This window comes from Phoenix dactylifera, chromosome 8 (genome assembly GCF_051530095.1).
Source record: "Phoenix dactylifera cultivar Ajwa chromosome 8, Ajwa_hap1_PhDact_Kaust_v1.1, whole genome shotgun sequence".
NCBI classification, from domain to species: Eukaryota; Viridiplantae; Streptophyta; class Magnoliopsida; order Arecales; family Arecaceae; genus Phoenix; species Phoenix dactylifera.
The window spans coordinates 672,257-698,488 of NC_143197.1; the positions used below are offsets into that span (position 1 = coordinate 672,257).

Genomic DNA, 26,232 nt, shown 5'->3' on the forward strand with positions numbered 1-26,232 from the left:
TATGTGCAAGAACATATTTGATATTGCATTGTTTCATACAGTCAGAATCACTTTATATATATAGAATTAGTATTTCTTGTTTTAAGCTTACTCGCTTCGTCGTTTCATTTATTTTGGTTGGTCCTACGTTAGTCTTGCATTAAAGCAATTTTTTATACTTCAAAAATTCTAAATGATACTTTTCAGCTAATTTTCCTTAAAAAGTTATAATTGTAATAAGTAGTATTAATGTAGGCACGGTCAATAGTTTATATAAACTAGAAGATGCTGCAATATGAATTCATATGAAATTGGCAATATTTGTAATTAGTTTTTGACCTTTAGATAAAGAACACCGCACAGTCCGTGCTTTTGGGCAAGATTTTGGGTCATTATATTATCTTGAGGTCATCCATCACCTCAAGCTCATATACCTTCCGGCTAGTTAGCACCGGCCTTTACATTACTTTAGTCTTTGGTCAAGTTGAAAGGAGTGCAACAATGGCATTTCAAGAGTCTGACTAGACAAATGCAAATTATTGATGCCTCCCTCATATTCTGCTTCAGCAATTGGAGCAAGATAGCGGGAAGAAAGCATCTTCTGCAAGAGTTATTTTAACATTGCGGTTACATCTTCTCTCTTCTTTTTTCTATACTTTTATCCCTCTATTTGTAATATACTATGCTTTATCTATTTAATAAAATCTTTTAGGTGGGCTTAACCCCTCCCCATTACACACACACACACACACATGCTTTCTGTACCCCAGCAAAGATGGGAGATGAGGTTTTGTGCAGAATACACATAAGTAGCTAAGTAAGTGATTTAGCCCAATTTACTTCTAGTAGTATATCATAAATCTAATCTAGGTACGTGATATGCTATAAAGTGCATATTTTTTTTAACAGTTTGTTTGGTTGGAATATATCAGATTATAGAAGAATCCGATGGTTTTTAGAAATAATTTATCTAATTTTTTTTTTACTATATTTCATTGATGGAAAAAACTACTCAAAAAATAGCATGGACAAAAGTTACTATAATGATATTTTTTTCTCGGTCTATTTATTGGCTATTTATTTCCCACTTGCACAAACATCGATAATATTAATATGCCGACTATTGAAATATATTTATATGAGTTAATACATATATTTTAAAATTAATTTTATATTTTAGTAAAAAAATTATTAATAAATATTATTTTAGTTTTACTGATAATTAATAAATGTTTATTATTTATTAATAATTAATATTTATTAGTAAATATATTAATATATTAAATAAAATATCATTAATGAATATATTAATATATCAATATTATATTAATATAATTAAAACTAATTATATAATATAGTTTATATTATATTAATATAGCATAAATAAGGGTATTTTTATTGTAGAATGATAAATTTAAATTATATTCACTCCATGATCTAGTATGAAAAAATAAATATCACAATGTGATGGTATTTATTTTTTTTAAAAATATAATACCTATTATTTATTTTATTATTTTTTGGTCGCGTTTTGCGTTAAATATAGAGGGATTTGTTTTCCCAAGCCTTTTTGCGGGCAACCAATTGGGCCGTAAAAGAGAAGCGAAGGCAGCATGGATAAAAGCAGTAAGGATGATGATTTTTTTGGGCTACCGTAATCTCTCTTTTTGTATCCATAATACAGCTCTCACTTTTTATACCCCTGAGGGAAAAGATTGAAAAAACCGACGGGCGAGCACCTCTCCGAGCGCGGGCGAGATTTCTTTTGAGATCCAATCGATCGCCGGAAATGCCTGTGAGAGTGGTCGAGAGCTCGACTACTTCGCAAGTTTCAGGTCAGGGATTTCTTCGCCCTTTCTACTTTCTTTCGCCCATCCGATCGATTTCTCTGGGTTTCGTCCGATAACGCTTTGAGCCTAGGTTGGGGAGCTATGGCTATGTCAAGAACTGGAACTAGGCCGGTGTTTCTTGTCCTCGTACTGCTGTGTATGTGAAATCCTAGATCGTTAGGGTTTGCACTATGAGACGAGGGAAATTTGTTTCTGGTTACATTTCTGCGTAGATATCTCATAGAATTGCCTTTCTTGAGGTGGTTCCGACTCAAGAATTGTTGTTTTAGCTGGAACCTTTTGGGATCTATTGTTCTTGTATGCTCAAAGACTGAAAAAGATTCTGTTGGGATGATCTATTTCCTGTTCGATGGAATGCACGAAGCGATTAATTTTGTGATGTGAATGTGTCATAACTTGAAGTTGATTACTTGCATGGTTTGATAAATTGGAACTCAAGGTAGATGGTCAGGTCTGAATTTGGATGTTATTATTTGCAAAAATGATTTTTTTTTCTTTTTAAATACATATTTCCCTTTTTATATGAATTTCAACTTTTTGAAGGAAATTTTACTTGGTGGTTATATTTATCTTGATTTTTCTACTGATAGTTTAATCTCTCGAGCACAAGATACATATATCTATTTAGTCAGTTGTTTTCAATTGATTCCTTCTGATGTTCTACTATGGCAACACTAAACAAATTGATTATGTTTGCTTCGTTACATCATACACTCATATTTTGCTTGTCACCCCCCTCCAAAAATAGGATTCAAGGACGTGGCAATCGTCGCACATTCATAGGGACTGACCTTATGAGTATGCAAGGCTTTTTGACTTGTTAATGAGTTCAGCATAAATCTTTTGATAATGTAAATAATACACAGGTATTGGTAAATATTAGAACAGCTAAACTCCTAAAATAAAATATTTGATATATTCATACATATCGCTAAAAGTGACAAACGAAATAATTTTAAAAAATTAATATTTCTAAATAAGCTTCAAATACTTAACATGTTTACATATAATTCTCAAGCGAATTTGATAAATAAACTAACAAAGTTAGGTCTATTCTATACTACAGCTCTGGCCTTGTCTCTATTCACACCTCCACTCACACGTCCCAAAAGATAATATCACATGAATCTTTAGGTTCTCATATTTTAAAAAAAATACAAAAATAATGAGCTTGATAATCCAATAAATAACAATCTACTCTAATTAGATGGATCAAGCAAGTAGCAAAGAAATTTAATTCCAAAAGTTCGTATTGTAAAATAATATATTGTTCCAAATTAAATCCAAATATTATATTCAGGATAGTACATGTATTTAAATATTCATGATATCAAATATCAAATCTCAAATCTATTTCGAACTCTACAGCCTATAAGACTAAGGCTGTATTTATATCCTACGACTGGGCCATAATACTGCATCTACACCTTGAAACGAGGCCATAATGTCACATGTATACCTTGCAGAATGAGTCAGAATAATATAGGTGCTGGAACATTCATAGATGCCAATGTATAACCTCCATTGGTGGGTCTCGGCTGATAGTGAGAAAGACATATATATCCAATTCAAAATATTCATAACTCATTTGTATACTAATTTTTTGAATATTTACAATTTTAGGATATTTTCAAGCATTTTCTAAACATAATTCTTCCAAAACTTCAGTATTTCCAAATAATACATAATTTACAAGGATATTCAATACATGTCACCTGATTTACAAAAAGATTTTGAACAAATAGAATTTTTATCTACTTGATCCAATTTATATAAAGGCAAAAAGGATTAGGATAACAATATATGGAAACAATGCAGCTAATTTAAAAGATATAATTTAGCATGTGGCATGTCCGACCCCTTGCTAATTTAAATTATATCTTTTGAATTATATAATTATATCTTTTAATATAATCTGCAGCTATCCAGTGATTAGAATAACCCAAATAACTGGCTGGGGCTGCTACAATACTACATTACAAAAATGATGGTTTTCAAATTATAAAATAAATCTCACCTGACTTAGACTGTCCACATCATTTTTCATCCACAATTGCTGTTAAATTTTCATCTTCAAACTTCATTAAGAGACATTATTTTCTAGTGGAGTATCTGTATAACACCCAACTACCCCTTGTGTGTCAATAGTATATTGTCATTTCCGAATGCCCACTCATCTCTCTTTGTTCCTAATACTTTTCTTTCTGTTTGTCTTCATCCTCTGTAACATGCATCATGTGGCCTTCCCTGTTGCAGCATGGTGCTTAGTTCATACACTGGGAATTCTTCCTTCAAATTTCACTTGGCGTTATGTGTTTCCCAGTTGTTTAGACCAATGGGACCAATCCCTGCAAACCCATGCTCTTGTTTATTATATTGGTCTAATTTATTTAAGACATTTTTTGCCACAAAAAAAAAAAGCTTCAATAAATTTATTTATATATTATTGCTCCTAAGAAACATTTGTTTTCATGTCCATCTCACATTTCACCTTCATAGTGGACGTGTATGTACATGGTGATGTATGTTATATTGTTATGGAACCTTAATCCCTATACTCAACTAAGTTCCCTTGTGGATTGGCTGCCTTACAACTTAACCAAATGATGAGTAGCCTATGCTTGACATATCATCGTCGACACTTTCTTTTTCTCCAATTTAAAATTATTAACCCACTAAACTGACTTGTTTCTTGAATCTTGGAGCACTTTTAGTTTTTCTTACTGTCAATATCAAAAGAATTTTTAGCTCTAGAAAAATAAGTGCAACATCTCTTGCTTTATGTGATGGCTTTAGATTGGTAGGATTAAGGAAATATTGAATTTTTTCTACTTTGTATTCTTTTTACTGTATAAGCTTTGCAAATCCAAGTGCCTTGGTGCTTTGGTTGCAATTTGGGTGGAAATATTTTCGGTTAAAGCTAGCTCTATGACATACATTTAAACTACCAAATGCACAACTTCTTGAAATAATAACCTGTAGGGATGATAAAAATGTAAACTGAAAGGTACAGAGTGAAAAGGTCTTCCTTTGCCTTGCTAGTTATTATTGATGAAAATTTGTAGATATGTTTGAGCCTTTTACGATTCGCCGTTTAGACTGTAATCATTTGTGTACTGACTTTGAAAGAACATGTATTAAGAAAGAGGAGGTGATCACAATGTGTAAAATTTTGCTTGTACTGTTAGGTTATTCTAATCACTGGATATCTGCAGCTGAGTTGGCTTATTATACATTCGTATATAAATACATATATAGATGCTTACATATATGCCTCCACCTAAGAAGCCAACCAAGTTCATTAGATATTCTAGCAATTAAAGAGTATGACATATAAGTTCATCTGATATCACTGTTATGCTTTCTACTTGTTCTTTATTTTTCATGTCGCACTACTGTATTTAGAGCGAACTGTTCTAGCCATTTGCATGTGTTTACATGATTTTCTTCATAAAGCTCATGTAATATATACTGATAAAAAAAGCTTGCTCAGGACAAGATGCAAGTTCTGGACATTCTCTACCTCCTGCTTGTACACTTTTAAGTGTTGGACGGGTAAATTCTTTCATTTCTTGATTAATAAATTTTCCAATATCATTACAAGGTTTGCATAACTTTTTGATGGCTCTTAATGGTCTAAGATAGGAGTCAGTTTCTTCAAAGATGTAATTGTCTATATCTTGTCCAGTGGTTTATTACATTGATCATGTCAGCATGTGTACATGTGATTGCATCTTTACTTAAGAAGTCTGAAATAAGTAAATGATAATCCCATGATGACTAGATTGTATTAGAAATAAACCTCTCATTTTTTCCTTATATGTCACAGTATGAATCAACTCAGACATCCTTCTTCGATCTTTCATATGCTTAAAATGTGCATATTGCCTCTATGTTTCACTAAATTTTATCCAGTCTAATATTCTTTACCGTATCTATGTTAGGGCTAGCTAAGCAGTTATTTATATGAGAAGAAATATGAGTTGAAGCGATCATGGTTCATAGTCTCTTTTATATATATCACCAGTAGTGTGGATGTACATAGGTGAAGACAAGCCAAATAGTAACAACTTTTTTTTTATAATATTTGACAATGGAAGAAACTAATAAATAACTGGAAGGAAATGAACTCTGGAGAAAAACAACAAAGGCACAGGTTGTAATCCTGGACATCAAGGTGAATACTAGTGTAGGTAAAATTTTGATTCAGACAAAGCGATGCAAGTGATGGTAATGAATATTATTTCTGTTCAACTATCATATATTTATGCTACTTACAGATTAGGTTATTTTGGATGACTTGATTATGATGAACTGTCATGGTTTCAATGTTCTGACGGCCTGTTTGATTTTTCAGGCAAATCGTAGCATGGGGTACCTATTGGATATGCATTCCATTTAGTTAAGCATTTCTAAGATTATATGTGCTGCTAACCAATCCAAGTGCGAAGGTAGCTTTAAAATAATACTGTTAAGGAAAATAAATGAAACAAATACTTTTAAAATGGTTTTATTCCTACAATTATTATCACTATTTATTAAAGCTTACTGATTGATGTGTTACAATGTGAAGCGGTGCTTGTTGATGGTAGATTGGTACATCTCAATATGGTATGTTCATGTTGTTAACTATGTGAACCAGTCTTCATCCATGCAAATAACATTTTTTTACAATTGTTGTTGTTCAAAGCAATATCTCTGTAAATATTCCTTCTAAATTTATATTTATCGCACCCTTTTATCTGTTTCTTCTATCTTTTTTCTTGCAATACATCCAAGGCATGGATGCCAAAATGTTTAATGAGTTCTGCTGCTTTTTAAACCTACTTGGAATTACAAATACCATCTCTTTTGCCCAGGCTTTTGCGGGAACTCAGAATGTTTCGAGTTTACAGAAAGATGAAGCGTGGAAAGTTAATGTAAGGATCCAAGGATGTGATCTTGATAATGGTTATCTATGTGGTACGATGGAGGCACTCAATGTTCCTTTAGCGGACACACCTGTAAGTAATTTTGGATCCCTGGATTTCAAAATGTTTTTACTTTTTTAAATTCATACGCTGATGGCAAGTAATTTTGTTTAATTTTTATATTTGCCAGTAATTTAAATAGTTTTACCGTTATAGGAATTATGCAAGCTCTGCTCAGTTGTTCTTTCTCTTTTCCTTCATATTTCAGGTAGTTACATTCTGGGAGGGAGAAATTGTTGACACTAAGAACTATACATTTTTCACTGGCAAGTGGGAAGCAACGTATGGCCCCACTTTTCTAGTAGTTTCTTTTACATTGTTGGCAACGTTATAGGGCTCGTCTATATTCTTCTCTCAAGCAAGCTGGTTGTGGGTTTTCTTACAGGCCAGAGGATGACATAAGGCACTGGTCCAAGTTTCCATCTTTTGCTCCACTTCTGGTAAGAGAACCTTGGTGTAAGTTTCCATATTAAAGGTTCAGATGAAGAGGGTTCTTCTTTCTCCCTACAGAGCCAGGTTGAGGCTGATGGTGGTAAATCTTTGGACCTGAGCAACTACCCTTACATATTTATGGTATTGTATTTGCCGAACCTCTTCTCCAATTTCCTCTTAGAGCATTACACTTAATTCTATCAACAAGATAATGCCTACTTCCCTGCATGTTTCAGAGATGGAAGGAGCAGTACTTTGTTAATGTTGGAATAGACTGCGGCTTGACTATTGCTGGCTTCTATTATGTTTGCTTTTCCTGCAGTGATGGCTCTATTAATGGCTTTTATTACGATCCAAACAGTAGGTAAGCTTAAAGCCATTTCTTTGTGGCCTGCTTCTTTATCCTGTTTTGACATCTTATCTCTAAATATTAGGCTTTTATTGTCATATTTAACTAAAATCTTCTTGTTTCTACATGGTATGCAAAACCCAAAACAGATTTGACATTGTTCTCACAAATTTTTGGTTGACAAACTGCAGCCCATTTCAGAAGCTTGAACTAAAGTGCAGCAATGAGAAGCACTTAGGTTTCACTTTTTCTTCATATCAGTTACAGTGAACCAATTTTCTTGATCATAAAAAGCTATCTGTGCGTTAGTTTCCATCTTCTGGTTACTGTAACAGTTTAATCTGCTGATACTGTTTAGGCTTTTGGATCTTTGAACAGCAATCTTGTGTCACCAAATGATAATTATATTTAAAACCACTTCATCTCTTTTACCGGGCATTCCAAACTTCATGTTTTACATTTCTGAAGATTGCCCACTACGTGCATCCAATGAACCTTGTGACAGGGAAGCTCCTAGTGGGAGATTAATATGATTGAGGTTCGTTCCTATGGTATGTTTTGATAGGAAAGTGCCAGCCCGAAACCATTTTGACCATTATTAAAGCTGCAAAATATTATTAATGTAAAACATAAGAATTGATCCATAGTAAAATTAATATGTTATATTAACTGATATTGACTGTTATTGCAGTAAGTAATGGGCTCTAATATGTAGCAGCATTGTATTATTTTTAGTACTTGACTATACATGCAAAGGAAACAGAAAATTAATATCAGCGTCTGGCAATGCACCCACTAGTATGTAGCACATTCTATTTGCATTGCCATGTCAAGGGAAGGAGTGTCTGCTGGCTAGCTGTGATCTTCCTATCAGCAAGTATAATTTTTGGAATCATGGGTTGCCATTGAATTTCCTTTTGTGTGCATTAATATGTATTAGCTGAAGAGAGAGCATTGAAATGGTTGCATCACATAAACAGCGAGTGGCTTTGCTTGGAAAGGATGTTAGGCAGCTTCCAACTTACGGTGTGACAGATGGCCATTTTATAGCATACACTTCGATGATTCACCTGACCATTAAGATCCAATAATGCAGACGCGTGTACTGGAAACTGAGATGTGGTGAAAATGAACTCGCTCTGCTGACTTTATGTTGATCTGCCGCCTCTCGTCCATCTGATTCCCACAGAAACCGATATGAGATTGCCTGTTACAGATTCTTGTTCTGTGAAGGGCTTAGAAATATATGGCAGGTGTCATAAGATCATGCAGCCTCCTGTGACGGAACGAGTGCTACTGCTGCTGCTCCTCTCCAGAATAAGGCTGAGATGTTACAAAGATGTTACTGGCCACCCACCAGTTTCATCGCTGCAGGTCAAAATCCAATCACCAGAAGCTAAAGGCTGAAACTTTATTTTAGTGACCTGGGGTTATCTTAAGGGCATTGGCTTGCGAAGGCATCTCGAGTGTATCTCTGAAATGTTTCTATACTTGAAGAATGCGCTTATACAGGAGTTAGGATCCTTTTTTTTTTGGGTCAAAAGTTAGGATCCTTTTCAGTTTCGCGACTGAGCATTAGTCCAGCTTTGACTTCAGTGCACTATAACATGTTTGGAGACCCAGGATTCATATCAGAATCTCATAGCACACAAACACAGCAACATTGAGATAAAGGTATATAAATGTTTTTATCATTTTGTGTATACACATTTGATCAATAATCTAGGTTCATGGTAGCAAGAACTCTTATACAGAACTTTTCTTCTCTATCTAGTCTGTCTTCTTTGATTCCATATCCCTGCATCATCTGCTTTTGTAGTGAGTATGAATATTATTTTTGTATCACAAAGATATAAATTTTCTCGACATAAAGATATTACTGTTGATATTTTGATTGATACAGGTATTCCAATCCTTCAAAAAAGACACCTGTATTTTTTTTATTCTTTATATAAGTGGAAAAGAACCTGTAGGGTTAACCATTCACGTAGTTCGCGTTTTGCATCTTTTGTAGCTTGCAAGTTTAATTAGTTGTGCAGAACATAATAAGTTTATAGAAATGAATGTTTCTGATTTAAAGTAAAAAAAAGGCAAGCTATTATTCAAGAAATGGTTAATATACAAAAGTTGGAACATCCGAACTGATGCTTGCAACCACCTTATGTTTAATTAAAGAAGGTAATGAATCTCATTATTTAGGGTACATCTCTTCAGGGATATCAGAAGATCACCTACAAAATGTTCAAAACCAGGAAATTACTGCTACCCAACGTCCACTTCTTGATGACCTGAACCATGATTTCCGCCGGTCCTGTTGATAAAGTGTGCGTATGTACATGCCGGATCCTCTCGGTTGGTGTATGCTTGCAGTCTCCTTCCGCCAATTTCAACATCTTCTGCAATTTAGTCTAATTCACTGCATTGCCAAAATTTCTACCGTTACGTACTGCCATGTACACACGTACCTGTACGAGGATTCGTGGAGCCCGGGATGGAGGACCGATGCGCTTGAAGATTCGTGAAAACTGGGTTGGATGACTCCGATGCATGAAGATTTATAGGAACTGGGATGGGTGACACGTGTGCGTGAAGATTTGCAGAAATTGGGGGAGGTGCCTCGTGTGCATGAGGATTCGTAGAAACCGGGATTGGTCCCTGACGTGCGGAAACTGGGATTTGTGTCCCATGTAGCTCTTCCCCTCCCCGCAAAGAAGAGACCGCTTCCCTCACCTTCTCCGCTATGCCCACTTCACCAGCCTTCCTCGGGCTCACAGCCTCTGTAATCACCTGACAGAGTGCTCTATCTTCTTCCCCAGGCTCTAGCTTGTGCAAAAGATACTCCTTCACCGAAATCCCCTTATCCCACACCTGCTTCGCTCCCAACTCATATCCGGTTCCTGGACTTTGGATCTTCGAAGCCATCATCTGGGTTGCCTCCGAGACCATGGTGTATGCCGGTGCAAGCATCTCCGTGACGGTTTCCGTCAGCGTCTTCTTGGTACCGTTCTCTCCGACAGGGTTTCGGTGTGCGGGCATGTTGTGCAATAAAGATCTATTAGCAACTGAATCTTCAATCAAAAAAAAAAAAGAAAAAAAAAAGCAGCTGAATCATGGGAAGATGATGTCTTCTTGATCGCATCAAGGTGGTTCGATACCGGTTGTTCAAGCATATCGTTACCTTGTTTCATTTCTGATTCTTTGTTTGCATTGTGGAGCTGAAAAACTGCTGATTTCTCCACTGCGCTGGGGCTTTGAACCGCTGGCCGAGGTCGGGAAGTTCCCTCTCTATAGGTTTCAGGAGCTGTCTCCGATTCATACACTGGAATCACAGGCAGCCAATATCTCAGCCTTGTGCAGATGGAAATCAGAAAGGAAAACTAGCTAGTAAGAAAAGAAAAATGAAGTGGCAGCTGTAGATGATGACTTGGAGCGCCGTGGTATTCAGGATCTTGTTCGTCATCCTCTTCATCCAAGCTAACTCCCCATGGAGGGGTCAGATTGTCGTCATCATGCCCATGTTTCTTTTTAGCAAGCATGTGTCTCCACTTCTTAGCCTTCTCCTTCACCTTTCCCAAAATCGACTTCTTCGCATGGTGGTGATCTTGATCATCTTCAAAGCTGAAGCCGCTTGCAAAGGTTGGAGTTACTGGTGCCGACCAGTGCCCAAGTGACACATCCCGACCTTCACACAAATAAAATTATCGCATATATGTTTATCAAACATAACTAACAAAGGAAGCCTCCACACTTCAGTTGCTTGATACCACTGCTTCTAAAGCAATCCCAGTGGCTTTCTTCTTTAGCAATTCCTAAACGCTTATCAGTTCTTAACAATTTCAAGGCTTTCTGTTAGGCCGTCAGTCTGCGACCGACAAAATCTGAAAAACATATGAACTAAGAATTGATGTGATAAATGCAAATGCAAATGCTTCCTCGTCAACCATATATGAACTGAAAGTGTGAAAGAGGGAGGGACATCATAAGCACAAGGTTAACATTTCATGATGAACCTATAATCTTGTGTTAGAGCTACCTACGTTGGAAGAACAACATCGATGTACGTACCACTCTGTTTCAAAAATTTAAGCCACCATCAAGAACCTATGTCAAACTCATCTGTTTTTTTTTTTTTTGTTTCTATGAGTTCATGGTTATCAAGATGCAGAAAAGCTTTACCACCAAAACCAGAGAATAGAGGACTCGGATTGGAGCGGGTAGGTGATAGAGAACTGTACCGTGATGAAGAGCAGAAATGCTCTCCACATGTCTCTGCAGCCCTTCCGATTCAGACATTTTTTCCCTCCCTCACCTGAGATTAATTCCAAACAAAGGGACCCAAAACCAATCGAGTTTGGATTATAACGTGTGGGCGGTTAGGAACAGCCACCTACTTTTTAGCAGCATTGGTGGTCAGGGGAAAACGAGGCTTTCGCGCCACCCCGAGCTCCTCTGTCTAAAAGAAGAGGATGGCCACGTTTGAAGCCGGTCTTGCTACGTGTCCCTCTTCTCGGCCTATCAGAGGCTGGATGAATTGAAGCCCCACATGCTTTTAGTCGTCCCTTCCTGGAATCCCGCTTCCAGGGAGTGGACTTCTTTGGCTCCAGGAAGAAAGGAAGGTATAGAGACCGGGTGGTAGCTGGATCTCAATTCTAAAGAAGATAAGGTGGGAGAGGGAAAGCAATGGCCAACACTCAAAATCATAAGAACGAGAGAGAGAGAGAGAGAGAGAGAGAGATGGCAGCTATACCTACTATTTCTTCACCTTTTCTTCAGCAGCAATCCCTTTGCAGTCATCATCTTAGGAGGAACACCGGATACCTTGGAAAGCAAAGAACTTTGAGGATCAGAGCTGCAAGGCTTCCTGCAGGAGTAAGTGATATCCCTCTCGCTGTTAGCAGCATGTGGTTTTTTCTGGTCTTTGTGGATTCATAAGTAGGTAAAAAAGTATGAAAAAGGTGAGGAAAATCTATATTGGATCGGTTTCAGGTGGAAGTGCCAAAAGTAGAGCCAAAACTTACAGAACCGTTTCTTGGATTCACAAAGACTGCAGAGATATGGAACTCCAGGGCTTGCATGATTGGCATCATTGGGATCTTCATTGTGGAGCTTGTGGGTGCATTCCAACCTCATCTAGTATTAGAATAGATATATTAATTCTCAAAGAACATGTTCTAATGTGCTCTGTCTCCCTTTCTTCATTGTTATCTCAGGTATTTCACAAGGGCTTACTGCAGATGATTGGTGTGGATGTAGGGAAAGGGCTTGATCTTCCTCTATAGCTTGCATCTAATGGATGAGTGTACTAAACATCATTTTCAATTTTTATTTGAGGAAAATCAGTAACCTGTAGTATAAAGTATTTACTTCAATTTGCTCCATTTTTCTCCCAGAATTTTATCCAAAAAATAATCCCAGAAACATGTCTTAGTTACACTTCTTTTTTTTGGTTTAAAAAAAGTAAAAAACGAAAAGGGGAAATCTTTAAGCACTAAGCTGCAAGCAAGAGGTGAATAGAACAAATAACCTTCTTGCGGCCACAGAATGGTTTCGACAAATTACGGTTTGAATAACTAGCTTTTAATAGGACTATGAGAAAATTGAAAGCAATTCACTATCAGGTAGCAGAAACTATTAAGTACTGTATAGGATAATAATGTTTAGGATTGATAGTTACCAAGAAGAACAAGTGAAATTTAGCTTGCCGGTTATCTCAGTATGCAATCTTGAAATGAACTTGAATAATTTCAGAAGCTTTTACTCTATTAAATGACTACAAAATTGAGACAGATGTCATGATGATGTACATAAATGGATGCCAATGCTCTGCTGTAACTTGTCTGGATGCTTGGAACTATGTACAAACTCATTTTCGTTCGATGCTTTGTTTCCTTATGTCCTTAACTTTCGACTCACTGAATCCACTGAATTTTCATTCCAGTTCAAAAGCAATCATCTTCAACAGTTAAGAAAAACCGAAAAAGCAAAGAAATTAATGCTCATCTCAATTGATCGGCCTTCCATCAGAACCATCTATCTTTCCTCTGCAAAATAGTTCATTTAGAGCATTTAAGATCAATATATTCTTCTATAAGTCGCGTACAACAGCAGCAATATTACGCCGATTCTTCCAATGCATCAACAGGAATTCGATCCTCGATCCAAGTCCATGCTGGCTTCTTCACCACATGGTTCTATGCAACCCTGCAGCATTGTCCCAACAACCATCACCTGGCAAGGTCTCTATTATTGTGGCTAATGGAACTCTTGGATAAATTATTCTAGTCTAACAAGGAACTTCAAAGGAAGATTTATCATTTGAAAGAAGGAGCTTCAAAGGGGGGAGAGAGAGAGAGAGAGAGTTGGGTTGGTCTCCATTTCTTTCTTTCCAACCTGCATTGTTGGAAGAGCATAAGAAACTGAGGAGCTCTCTCACCCACCTAGTTCATGAAAGGTCCCAATAAGAGCATTAATCTCCTTCCTCCTGTAAATACTCTCATGTTTTCACTCCTTAATAAAATTAGGGGAAATCCCTTCATTTTTTTACCAAAAAAAAGAAAGAAGGATAAATGGGAATCCTAATTGTTGCACCCTTTTTCCTAGTGACTGAAAAATTTGAGTTCGAGTCTTGAGTGGTGCATCCAAGTATTTGAATCAGGGTAATTATAAACATACGGATCTCCTTTCCTTACACTCAAGAGACCGAAAGAAAGAGAAGCTAAAGTTTTAGGGTTTAGGATCTCTATAGTCAAATTCTCCATACAAATAAGGTCACTTGGGGGTGGACGCGCAACTGCCAGATTCATCCTTCCTCAATCTTCTGTGTCGACGGCCTCCTAATCAGTCTAACAAAGCTATTCATGGATGCCTAGATAACAAAAAAGAGGGTGTGGATGTATGGATTGGACCTCTCAAATTTGGCTTGTGGTAGCAATTACTAGCATTCGAGAATGTAATGAAATTTTACGGGGGACTATCATGTTCCAACAACTAAAATGATTCTAGTATTTAAATCCATATAATCTATGCACATTCAAACTTGACATAAAAACACATATATATTTAATTGTGGGGTGGGTGTTCTGTTAAATACTTGCATTTGACACTTACATTGTACATCGATGGAAATATTAATGGCTATGATTTGTACAGCAGGCAAGTGTGATGCATTCAAGATTTTCACATGAACCAAGGGTTGTAAGTAATTATCGATGATCATATGTTTTTGTTTTTGAGAGTCATGGGAAAAGCAAACTGAAGGCTTTTGCACAAAGAGGGGCGTATAAGTAACCGTAAATTATGACAAAAAGTGCATGGTGAATTCAGATTGAGAGTTTAGCTGCATATTTTTTTTTATTTTTTTCATTTTGAGGTCTCTAAAAGCTGAAATCTTGGTTATCTTAGTGATAAAATTTAGAGATGCCTTAGATTTTCCGAAATCTTAGCCCACATGATCAAAAATATTTTTAAATATTAACTTTTAATTAAAAATAATTAAAATTATTGCTAAATATGTTGATATTATATTCAGTTTATGTCCAACAAGATAATAAAGGCATATTTTCAATCTAATAATATCAGCGAGAGGCATGCCAACATCAATATATGCGGCAAAAGATTTGTTGAGGCATATAAAGACTCGAAAAAAAAACTACTTTTCTAGCTATAAATATAAGATCCTATTTTATATTTTTTTTATTAAATAGAAATATAAAATCTAATGTAGAAAATATATTTAATTATCTTGTTTTTGTTTCTTATTTTTCTAAATAACTTTCGTTATTTCTAAAAAATTAAAATAAAAAATTTTCAATACTATTTTTGTAAAAGTTACTTTTCCTCATCAACCGCCAAAGCAAGAGGGTAGGGGTACGTTCAAAATTCTGCTACTCAAATGTACTCTAAGATCCTCCATGAAACTGGTACAAAGCTCTTCGTGCCCTTTGGCCACGATTCTGAAACCGTTCTTATTATCCTTCACGAAACTATTTCTTCCAGATCTATCTTGTATTCGTCTTTTGCAGAAAAAGTGACAAAGCATTTCTGGAGCAAGTGAAGAAGAAGGAGTCGTGACCCGACCAATCCAGATCCTCGACCCAGAAGACATGCAGCCAGTTGCTACCAAGACACCAGGGCAAAAGGAAAAAAAAAAAGAAAAATATAAGCCCAGTTATAAGGGCAGTCTTGTCAAAGTTTTGAGTGACGAGGGTCATAGGCTAGAAAGTATAGATTCTTGGAATGTTCCTTTTCATTTCAACCCAATTTTCCAATCTCGGCATCGCTCCTTTACCTCCTTAAGGCCTTCACCGCCCTCCTCATCCCCGTTGTCGCTCGCCTCTTCGGTATCTTCCATCGTCGCCCTGTCTTTCTGAATTCCGCCACCTCTTTTATTTATTTATTTATTTGTTGTCCATGCCTATCTTCTATAATCATCCATCCGTTCGTCCATTTATTCATTTATTTTAGATATCTGTCGTCATTTGTCCATTCTTTTGTTTTCTCAGAAGCAATAGTAATCCGTCCATTTTCATCATTTGTCAGTCCGATCAAGCATGCTCGTGTTTGAGCGATATCTTTTATAATTTATATCAATATATTTTTTTATTAAAAATATTTTTTTTATTTTTTAATAAAAAATTAGAAATCATGCCAGATGCAGCCAAGCCTACAGTTGTCTGGTTTTTTGGTCCATTTCTACCTAGAATCGATCCGACAAGCAATTGGAACCGTTCTTCTGACCGTATTATGGGACTCAATGGCCGACCCGCTCAATCATTGTCACAGAACAAGCTCCAGGTATAAACCCCAAATCCCTTGGCCTCTCCATCTGAAGATATCGTCCCCGGGAGACGGGGACGAAGCGCCACTTTCGGTACCCATACCTCCTCCACATCGATTTAATCAAAAGGAAAAAAACCCTCCTTTCCTCCTAATCCTCACCCTCTCTTCGTCTCTCTCTCCCGACACCATGGCCTTCTGCGCTCAGAAGCTACCCTTGGGCGCCCAAATACCCCTCTCCGGTTCCGCCCGCCATCGCCGCTCCGCTTCCACCTCCGCCTCCGCCGACGCCGCCGCCGCCGCCGCGGCCCCTGTGTCCACCGCCCATCACCCCGAATGCGTCCTCTCATCCGCCAAAACCCCATCGCCCAAATCCCCCACCAACTCGACCCGCAAGAAAACCCTAGCCCTCATCTCCTCCTCCGCCCTCGCTGCTGGCGGCTTCCTCCTCCACCTCTCCACCCCCGTTCCTCCCCCCGGCAATACCGGTGGCGGCGGCGGCGGCGGTTGGGGCTGGGGAGGCTTCCGCGGGGGCGATGGCGGAGGCTTCTGGTCTCAGATATTCTCTCCCCTCGCGGCGATCGCGAGGGAGGAGGAGCCCGCGGCCGGCGGCGGCCCGGAATGGGACTCACACGGCCTGCCGGCCAACATTGTTGTCCAGTTGAGCAAGCTGAGCGGGTTCAAGCGTTACAAGATCTCGGAGATCCTCTTCTTCGATCGTCGCCGCGCCACCACCGTCGCCGGCACCGAGGACTCCTTCTTCGAGATGGTCTCCCTCCGCCCCGGCGGCGTCTACACCAAGGCCCAGCTCCAGAAGGAGCTCGAAACCCTAGCCTCCTGCGGCATGTTCGAGAAGGTCGATCTCGAGAGCAAGACCAAGCCGGACGGCACCCTCGCCCTCACCGTGTCCTTCGTTGAGAGCACCTGGCAGTCGGCCGATGCCTTCCGGTGCATCAACGTCGGGCTGATGCCCCAGACGAAGCAGATGGAGATGGATCCCGACATGACCGATAGGGAGAAGCTGGAGTACTTTCGGAGCCAGGAGAGGGACTACCGGAGGAGGATCGAACGGTCCAAGCCGTGCCTGCTGCCCTTTCCGGTGCAGCGGGAGGTGCTCCAGATGCTTCGGGAGCAGGGGAAGGTCAGCGCGAGGCTGCTGCAGAGGATCCGGGACCGGGTCCAGAAGTGGTACCACGATGAGGGGTATGCTTGCGCCCAGGTCGTCAATTTCGGCAATCTGAACACGAGGGAGGTGGTGTGTGAGGTCGTCGAGGGGGATATCACACAGCTGGTTGTCCAGTTTCAGGATAAGCTCGGGAATGTCTGCGAAGGGAATACCCAGCTTGCTGTTGTTCGTCGGGAGCTGCCCAAACAGGTGAATTTATTTTTACCTTAATAGTGCTGGAGCTTTAGGTGTTTCATAGTTGATAAATGCTTGATTTTTTTGCTAATTTTTTGATGTCTATTCATATTCCATAAGATGAAAACTAGGATAGATGGGAGATGAAAACCTTGAACGCTTTCATCATTGTTTAATTTGTTCCAATGCTGATGATTTAATGTGTTGGCAGACAGACATGTGAAGTGTTGGAAAACAAAGTGTGTTTATAGGCGGCACCTTACCTTTCCTTTTGATTTGAGATTTCATCTGTATTTGACATGGTCATTAGCTTTTAAAGTGGTTCATTGGTAAACATAGGAACAGTTTATATCAGGGTGATGATACCACTATCATCTCCAAATCCAATATTGAAAATGAATATTAGTGAGTGAATCTGACTAATTTTGGGGTTAAGGGGATTGAGGATGGTGACGAACAAATATCATAATGATGTTAAGGTCTTCCTGGTGCTTCTAAGATTCATTATTATTGGAAATACTGTATCAAGTGGACAGGAGGGATCAAATAAGATAATTTGAAGCATATACCTGTATTTAAGATTCACATCGTCAATAAAAGGGTCCTCGCATTGGGCTCAGTGGGCAAGGTAGGTTTTCGGCATGTCCCTTGCTCGCGAACTTCTTTAGTAGGGCGGGTATCTATGGAAATCTTAATTGTTGAAGGTGACTCGGAGAAGGTAATCACTTGATTAAGTCTTGATGGAGAACATGAAAATCTCCACTAGTGTTTGATGAATTCATAATCATAGCGGGGCATGGCCAATGAGGTGGACTAATGAAACTTATGATGGGTAGCTTCCTTTCAGAGAAGGTAGAAACTGGTACATGTATTGTTGCTAGGCTTAGCTACCTTGATTTTGGATAGAAGGGGGGAAGCAGGATACCTGAATGTGAGATGATCGCTAGTTTTCCTTGGTCCCCATTTCAAGATTTACTAAAGCTCATACTTGAAAGGGGAAACGCTAGTGCAGAATGTAATGATAGGCCAATATGACCTTATTGTTGTGTCTGCTCAGGACATTATCACTGATTGATGCTTTAATCGAGATTTAGGCTCTAAATCAGAACATTTTATTTATTAAGACATGAAAGGGGCAGATTGGTAAGCAAGATACAAACTAATCCATGAATTTGAGATGAATGCTAGTATTCTCTTGTATCCATTCCAAAATTTGTCCGTCTTCTTTTTGAACATATTGCAGAATGTAGATATTGGCTAATTTGACCTCAATGTCACGCCTGCTTAGGACATCATCACTCATTGATGTTTCAATTGAACTCCATTATTTTTAAATCAGGATATTTTATTATATCCGGACTTGTGAGGGGCAGATTAGCAATAAAATGTCTGTTTCACTCGCCAGTCAAGGGAAAACGAGTCAGTTTGCTCTGGAAACAGCTTGATACCAGTTCTGTTACTTACAATAGCTTCCATTTGTTATGGACAATTGTTTCCATTTATTAACTTAAGAAATGTGCATTTTGGTGCCTACGATGCAGATCAGTTTTAATCATTTATGCTTGCTTCCTTTATAATGTGATATCATGTTCTTTTCCTTTCAAGTTTATTTCTTAAATCTGCAGCTTAACTTTGATCATCACCTGGCTGTTTCTTGCACAATTTTCTTATCAAGGTTAATACTTGTGGAATAGATATGGTGCTATTTGTGTACGTATGAGAGTGGTTTTGTGAGGAAAGGTTTATGTTCTTACTGGGTGAAGGTCTAAATTATATTGCCTTGGTTTTTAGCTTGTGGAAATGTAATTTATATCCGTCTGTGAGTTATTCATATACTTTCCTTGTTAGGCGGGTACAAAAGTATGTCCAAGTTAGATGATACAGTGAACTCCTTAATCTTCCATCTTTACCTCATAACTTGATTCTTTTCAAGGACTTGATACTTAAATAAGGACAAATCTGCATGAATTGAAAACATATGCTTTCTTAAGGAGGGAGAAGTCTATTATCTAATGTGCTAAAATTGTCTTGGTAAGTTTGCCATGCCAATGGAATGAGTGAAAAAAATATATTTGACAGTGTATTCCTATTTGAGAAGTCTATTGAACATTTAATTTTCCCATATTTTGTATCATGGTCATGAATTATGTTCATGCTGGAAGGTTGAAATCATGTTGTAAGTGGATCTCTTGATAGATGCTGTCAGAGGCCGGTACAGTGTGCAAGTAATGCCAGGTTTTGCTTCAACTTAAGAATCATGCTTGCACCTGCTATGATATAAAGGATGTGATTCTGTTAAAGTGGTTATTGTTTATAGGTAGCATTTGGATATCTTATGCCTTTAACAACCTTTGATGTCAAATTTATTGCAGCTTCGACCAGGACATGTCTTTAATATTGAAGCAGGGAAACAAGCTCTAAGGAATATAAATGCACTTGCTTTATTTTCCAACATTGAGGTGAACCCACGACCTGATGAAAAGAATGAAGGAGGAATCATAGTTGAAATAAAGCTCAAAGAACTGGAACAGAAATCAGCTGAAGTAAGCACAGAGTGGAGTATTGTACCTGGACGTCAAGGACGACCGACTTTGGTATTTTGACACTCTTCCTTTTGGCCTTACAACTACTGGCCTACATTTCACATAATTTAGACTGTTTGTATCCTAAATATTTTGTCATCAAGCTATAAGTTAAGCAAGTTCACTCAAAAATTTGATGGCATTCTTTTTTTTCAGGCATCAATTCAGCCTGGTGGAACTGTTTCATTTGAACATCGGAATATCAAAGGGTTGAACAGATCCATAGTTGGCTCTGTGACATCCAGCAATCTGCTCAATCCTCAGGTCCGTTGGCAATCATTTAATGGAGCATTGCTGTAAATTTAGCCTGCTTGAATTGGCTTTCACCAGAATTATAGTTAGCTTGGACCACAATTGAAGTTACAATTATTTCATTTTGTCCTTCCATTTGAGTAAAAAAAAAACCCTTTCATTCTTCATTTTTTCTTGCTTTTCTTTCTTTCAGTTGATAATCTACCAACGAATTTCTGATGCTAGCATTTCTTGCATTTTGTAAGCATTTATTTCTGTTAAATACTTTCTGGGTGGCAATTTATTCTATATATACGGCTAGAATCATAAAATATAAGGCATGATATACAAAGCGACCAAATGGGTTTATGAGAAAAATATCCATGTCAAGTCCTAATCAAAGCCACCAAGCTGTTCCTTATTTCTTTTCCTATTCTGAGTGTAGCTTCTTGTCTGCCCCTTATGAGTGATATATTTGTTATAATATGTGCCTCAGCCTTTCTAAAGATGTCTTATCTTTGTTCTGTTGTTATTTTCAGACTGAAGTAAGAAAAAGGGAAAGGTTTCTTGAGGGTCATAGGTTGTTTGATAGGATATTGACTTGCTTGTAACGTTTAAAAATATTTCTTATCTTCTAGGAGCAATAATTTCCAAAAGGATCATAAGCTTACTGCATACCAAGGTACTAGCATGCACTAGATCAAAGTGATAATATAAACAAACAGAATAAAGGTCCGATAGATGAACCTATCATTCTCCAATCGAGAACTTTGTGGATTGACAGACATGTTTTAGACATGTTAACCCATATTTGTATGCAGAAAAATGTTATACTAGATCAGAGTTTGCATGTCGGTGTTTATAATTTAGAAGTTGTGAATCGAATATGTAAATGAGGTAATTATCTTGCATTAAACAATATAATATGTTGAAATTTTAAGACTGTTAACTAAGTTAAGATAATTTAATCATTCTAATTATGGTAACGCAAATAGAGCACCGCCAACCAAAGATAGAATCAAGACTATGTATAAGAAGTAATGGATTTTCTGTTATTCGCATATGCAGTTGTTATCTAGAAACTTCAATATAATGGGCCTCTCAAATTTGGGATTCTGGAGAATGTTTTAACTAGCAAATAGTTTACATAATTGATATGATATTTTCATTTTCTTTCGACAATATGTTGCATGTCTATGAACTGGTCAAATAAATAGTAAGTACATCATATGTAACTAAACAAATGTTTGAAAATCAATTGTATATCAAAGCCTATTTTTAAAAACTTTTTCTATATCAGAAATTTTTTCATAAATATTGCTTAAGAACATTAATCTGTTATTTGAATAACTGTATCAATGAAGGGCTTGCTTTATCTTTATGAGAACCAGTATTAGTATTTGGCATGCACGATGCATGTGATGGATTCAAGAGATGAGCTAACTCAATGAATGTCTATGATCTCGCTGGTCAATATTATTTTTAGTAAATTTGATAAATATAGTTCCTGTCCAATGTCATTGAGAGTGAATTTGGGAGAGTGTTGTTATTTTAAAAATGGTACACATGTAAAAGGGGCCTGCCCATGGTTTGTGGAAGTTTGCGACCAGAACGAGGGGATGGAGATGCAGGGGCCTGCCCATTGGAGCTTGCTTTTAATAATTGTTCTCATACCTCAAATAATGTTTAATCTATGTATAACCTTTTGCTTCTTGGTTTGAAATGAATAGCCTTTGCCAACACAGTAGAACTCGCTAGACACCCACTACTTCCAAAGGTTTCATGGTAAGTCCCTCTTGTCTAAATTTCCCTGCCAAGGAAGGGAAAACCAATTTCTAGAGGTTTGAAGTCCCCTCTCATAATAAATTTCCTTGCCAAGGAGGAGAATATCAATTTGTAGAGGTTCGAGATCAGGTTGACAATTACAAAATCTGCTCAATCTTTCTCAGAGCTATGACATCTTATAGTTGTGTTGTATAGCTGACCCAATGGGAAAATGCTAGGATGATGATGGCATAACATTTTATGAGAACAAACAACCATGTAATCATCAAGCGAAAAAGGGAAAAGAAGCATGCCGAGTCTTAGTATACTAAAAAAGGTCAGACTGCTGCCGGTTTAAAAATATTAGTGGGGTGATGACTTACAGTTAGGATCAGCGAATTATCAATTCATTGATTTGTTCAGATCTATGCCAAAAGTGGCAACGAGTATATATCTTACTGCAAAATAAACACCTATTATGCAACAAACTTAGGCCTTTATTTCAGGTATAGATTGGATGCGTACGTAGCTGCATAGATATTTGAACATATTGTGCGTACGCGTCATCTGTTCTGCATGGCCTTTTGATGGTTATGTTGGTGAAGAGGCTGGGGGGTTTTGGGTCAATTTGTGGGTTGACTGCTTTCTTTTTGTTGTTCTATGTGCCTATATGCTATTAAATACAATCAACTTTTGTATTGATACAGGGGAATGCTAAGAATTAGTTTTTTGTATTTTTCAAAACTTGCATCTGTCCACTTGATCATATACAACAAAAATTTGTTCAGAACTTTTGTATTCAGATTAGCAATGTGGCCATGCGTGTCTGAAATCCTATTATGTTCATTTCTTCCTAAAACACATATCATTTCCTTTATGAACTGGGTCCTACATTACCGAGTCCATATTCATTAAAGCCTTTGTTAAGTCATATTTCCACAATGTGGTGTGTGCGCATGAGTTCGTTCGCTGTTCATCAGCTTGGGTCACAAAGATTACATTGTTCTTTTTGTTAATTTATGATCTTTGAATCTAGTTACCGAAATTTTTCACACAGGGAAAATATAATAGGAAAAAGTATATGTGTTACTATCAGCATAAAGTATCCGTCTTATTATTAATATTGTTGTTATTATTATGATTATTGTCCCCGTCATTACCATCATCATTCTTAATGCATCATACCAATTTAACTTCTAAAATTTTACAATGCCTGTTTAGGATGACCTATCCTTCAAGCTGGAGTATGTGCATCCGTATGTGGATGGTGTGTATAACCCTCGTAACCGCACATTCCGCGCTAGCTGCTTTAACAGTCGGAAGTTGAGTCCTGTTTTCACTGGTGGGCCAGGGGTGGATGAAGTTCCACCTGTATGGATTGACAGAGTGGGGTTCAAAGCAAATATAACAGAGGTAGGTGTTGATGTTTTCTCTTAGCTCAATTCTCAAATTTATTGCAGTGAATTTGTTCTCTGAAGGATCCTCTATAATGTTGTATGAGATGCATTACTCAAATTTCAGGCCTTCACACGTCAAAGCAAATTCACTTATGGACTTGTGATGGAGGAAATCACAACTCGCGATGAAACTAGCAGTATATGCACTCATGGTGCTCGAGCACTTCCTACTGGTGGCTTAAGCATGGATGGACCTCCAACAACCCTCAGTGGTACTGGTATTGACCACATGGCATTTGCACAGGCAAATATTACTCGTGACAACACAAAGTTTGTAAATGGTGCAGTTGTTGGCGAGAGAGACGTCTTTCAGGTGTGTACAGTTTGTTTGCTTATCAGTTATTTTGAATTTTCGGTAGAGTTCTTGCATGTTAAGTTTCCACCATAAGCTGTTGTCTCCGAGCCTGTAAGTCAGCAAAGGCCGACGGAGGCATGGATACACAGAGAGAGATCCTACAATCCTATAAGTAGCATATGCTAAAATGTTCCGTAGTAAGTTTTGGATGATTTTAGATTATTTCTATATGTATTTATAGATCAGTTATAAATATGAATGTGAAATCCTAAAAGGTCACGTAGCAGTTATTCTATGCTATATTTGAATTTGTGTTAGTAGCACCAATTTTTCAAATTATGGTAGGGCAGGTGGTCCCTTTTCACATAATAAAACTATTCTGAGGAAAACCTATGCTTTTAGATCTGTTTAGGACTGAAATTTCAGTGTCCTATTTTTATTATGTAATCCATTTTTGACTTCTTTGTAAGTAATAAAACATTTTGTTTCCTGACATACATTTTCAAACTCTTCTTATCTTTTGATGGCTGCATTTCTCTTGGATTGCAGTTAGACCAAGGCCTTGGAATTGGCAGCAAGTTTCCATTCTTCAATCGTCACCAGCTCACAGTGACACGCTTCATTCCGTTGAAGCAAGCAGAAGAAGGTGCTGGCAAGCCGCCACCACCTGTTTTGGTCCTTCATGGACATTATGGTGGTTGTGTGGGAGACCTTCCAAGCTATGATGCTTTCACACTCGGTGGGCCCTACTCAGTGAGGGGCTACAACATGGGCGAGCTGGGTGCCTGCAGAAACATTCTTGAGGTGAGCATAACGGGAGATCTTTTTGCATATTAGCTTGAACTTTCATAAGTGATACACAGTTCCTTTTCAATTAAGATTAAGAATAAATCATGATTCTGACAATTACCACAATCATCATTATTGGTGCTTGTAGATCAATCAACAGATCTGGGTGATTTTTCATTTCAATCACTTGAGATTTAACCATTCCTTTTCATACTGTTCAGCTTGCTGCTGAGCTGCGGATCCCTGTGAGGAATACCCATGTATATGCATTTGCAGAACATGGGAATGATCTTGGTAGTTCGAAGGATGTCAAAGGAAACCCAACCGAGTTCTTCCGCCGAGCTGGGCATGGCTCGTCTTATGGTGCAGGCGTCAAGCTTGGGTTGGTAAGAGCAGAGTATGCAGTTGATCATAATGCCGGTACTGGTGCAATATTTTTTAGATTTGGAGAGAGGTTTTGAGGGATGTTGCCTGCATCGCGGAGAAGTTCAAAAATTTTGCAGGTGCCATGGATATCTGTTTACAGGATACCTGTGTCATTTATTCCAAGTTATCAAGGTTCATGTGCACTGTATTTTAGTTGATTTTTCATATTATTGAAAAAGTTTATGAATCTTGCTTATTAATTCGAACTTTATTTTGACAATGTTATCAACAGCATAATGGCACAGAACGGGTGACTAGGGAATTTGCTTCATGCGGTATAAATTGTGCAAGCCTCGGTGAGTGTTGAAAATCTAGAGTAGGCTAAGTTCCCTGAGAACCAGTATCTTCGCAACCGGGTGAAGCTCCAGGATGGGGACTTTTATGATGGCTGTCACATTTTTACCATCAGGATTATCAGCCTGTCGAAAGACCTACGATAGTAATTGCTGATATGTTGATCTTCTGAAATTAATAGGTAGAAATTTGATATTTCCATGCGTCGAAGGCTTGGGTTCGACGGCAGGCGCCCCGCTGTCTTGTTCGAGGGATAAAGTACAGGGCTGTGACTCTTGTGGTAGCATTATACCTGTGATTGTCAGGGGGCGGTATGATCTTGTTCCTTAGTACCTAAATTTAGGTACCGGCTAATGGATTAAAATCAATATTTTTGTAGCTGATTTTCGAGGAAGCCCATCTGTATTTTCAAAACTGATAAAGAACTAATGATGGTGGTACCACTCGACCACCCCCCAACCCAAAATTAAAGAAAAGATATCCGTAATCGTGAGGCAAATAAAGCACATTATTTAGGACTACCGAGCGTAATATGAAGCACTCGGGAATCCCAATGGTTGTGGATGATGCAAGCTCCGTTCATGTACGAAACATGGGCACAAAGTTATTATGGAATTGTTTGAATATTCTCTTTAACGATCTGAACCAATGTACGCATTCCACGGTGTTGGATCAATTG

The 26,232-nt window shown here is 37.9% G+C and overlaps 3 protein-coding genes across 14 annotated transcripts; all 3 read left to right on the top strand.

Annotated features, from left to right (window-relative positions):
- The first annotated feature begins 1,563 nt into the window (after positions 1 to 1,563).
- LOC103715671 (glucose-induced degradation-like protein) lies at positions 1,564 to 11,432 on the top strand. Of its 9 annotated transcripts, XR_015967689.2 has the most exons (11): positions 1,631 to 1,814; positions 5,323 to 5,384; positions 6,187 to 6,280; positions 6,403 to 6,440; positions 6,689 to 6,832; positions 7,008 to 7,081; positions 7,185 to 7,239; positions 7,310 to 7,372; positions 7,468 to 7,595; positions 9,795 to 10,682; positions 11,334 to 11,432. XR_015967689.2 is itself a non-coding variant. In XM_088702241.1 (10 exons), exons 4-10 carry the CDS (start codon positions 6,438 to 6,440, stop codon positions 7,848 to 7,850), a joined length of 588 nt encoding a protein of 195 aa, XP_088558367.1. In that variant the 5' UTR covers positions 1,564 to 1,605; positions 1,694 to 1,814; positions 5,323 to 5,384; positions 6,187 to 6,437; the 3' UTR covers positions 7,851 to 8,011. The 9 variants fall into 9 exon arrangements, 6 of the variants coding, with proteins under 6 accessions (XP_088558367.1, XP_026663721.3, XP_038980015.2 ...); XM_088702241.1 differs by lacking the exons at positions 9,795 to 10,682; positions 11,334 to 11,432 and adding exons at positions 1,564 to 1,605; positions 7,730 to 8,011 and having other exon boundaries at positions 1,694 to 1,814; positions 6,187 to 6,440; XR_015967687.2 differs by lacking the exons at positions 6,187 to 6,280; positions 6,403 to 6,440 and adding exons at positions 1,570 to 1,605; positions 8,677 to 9,254 and having other exon boundaries at positions 1,694 to 1,814; positions 9,795 to 11,432.
- Positions 11,433 to 12,069: 637 nt separating this feature from the next.
- On the top strand, positions 12,070 to 14,137 carry OHP (one helix protein). Of its 3 annotated transcripts, none has more exons than XM_026807922.4 (4): positions 12,070 to 12,449; positions 12,567 to 12,689; positions 12,791 to 12,879; positions 13,723 to 14,137. In XM_026807922.4, the coding sequence occupies exons 1-3, from the start codon at positions 12,261 to 12,263 to the stop codon at positions 12,857 to 12,859; spliced, it is 381 nt and encodes a 126-aa protein (XP_026663723.4). In that variant the 5' UTR covers positions 12,070 to 12,260; the 3' UTR covers positions 12,860 to 12,879; positions 13,723 to 14,137. The 3 variants fall into 3 exon arrangements, with proteins under 3 accessions (XP_026663723.4, XP_089780782.1, XP_008801597.4); XM_089924656.1 differs by lacking the exon at positions 13,723 to 14,137 and adding an exon at positions 13,519 to 13,705; XM_008803375.6 differs by lacking the exon at positions 13,723 to 14,137 and having other exon boundaries at positions 12,075 to 12,449; positions 12,791 to 12,949.
- A 1,255-nt stretch (positions 14,138 to 15,392) lies between these two features.
- LOC103715666 (protein TOC75-3, chloroplastic-like) lies at positions 15,393 to 25,931 on the top strand. 2 transcript variants are annotated; one of them, XM_008803374.6, is made up of 8 exons: positions 15,393 to 17,730; positions 20,088 to 20,309; positions 20,454 to 20,561; positions 23,514 to 23,705; positions 23,814 to 24,062; positions 24,594 to 24,848; positions 25,055 to 25,336; positions 25,492 to 25,931. In XM_008803374.6, the coding sequence occupies exons 1-7, from the start codon at positions 16,231 to 16,233 to the stop codon at positions 25,292 to 25,294; spliced, it is 2,766 nt and encodes a 921-aa protein (XP_008801596.4). In that variant the 5' UTR covers positions 15,393 to 16,230; the 3' UTR covers positions 25,295 to 25,336; positions 25,492 to 25,931. The 2 variants fall into 2 exon arrangements, 1 of the variants encoding a protein (XP_008801596.4); XR_015967685.2 differs by having other exon boundaries at positions 15,394 to 17,730; positions 25,055 to 25,391.
- The last annotated feature ends 301 nt before the right edge of the window (positions 25,932 to 26,232 follow it).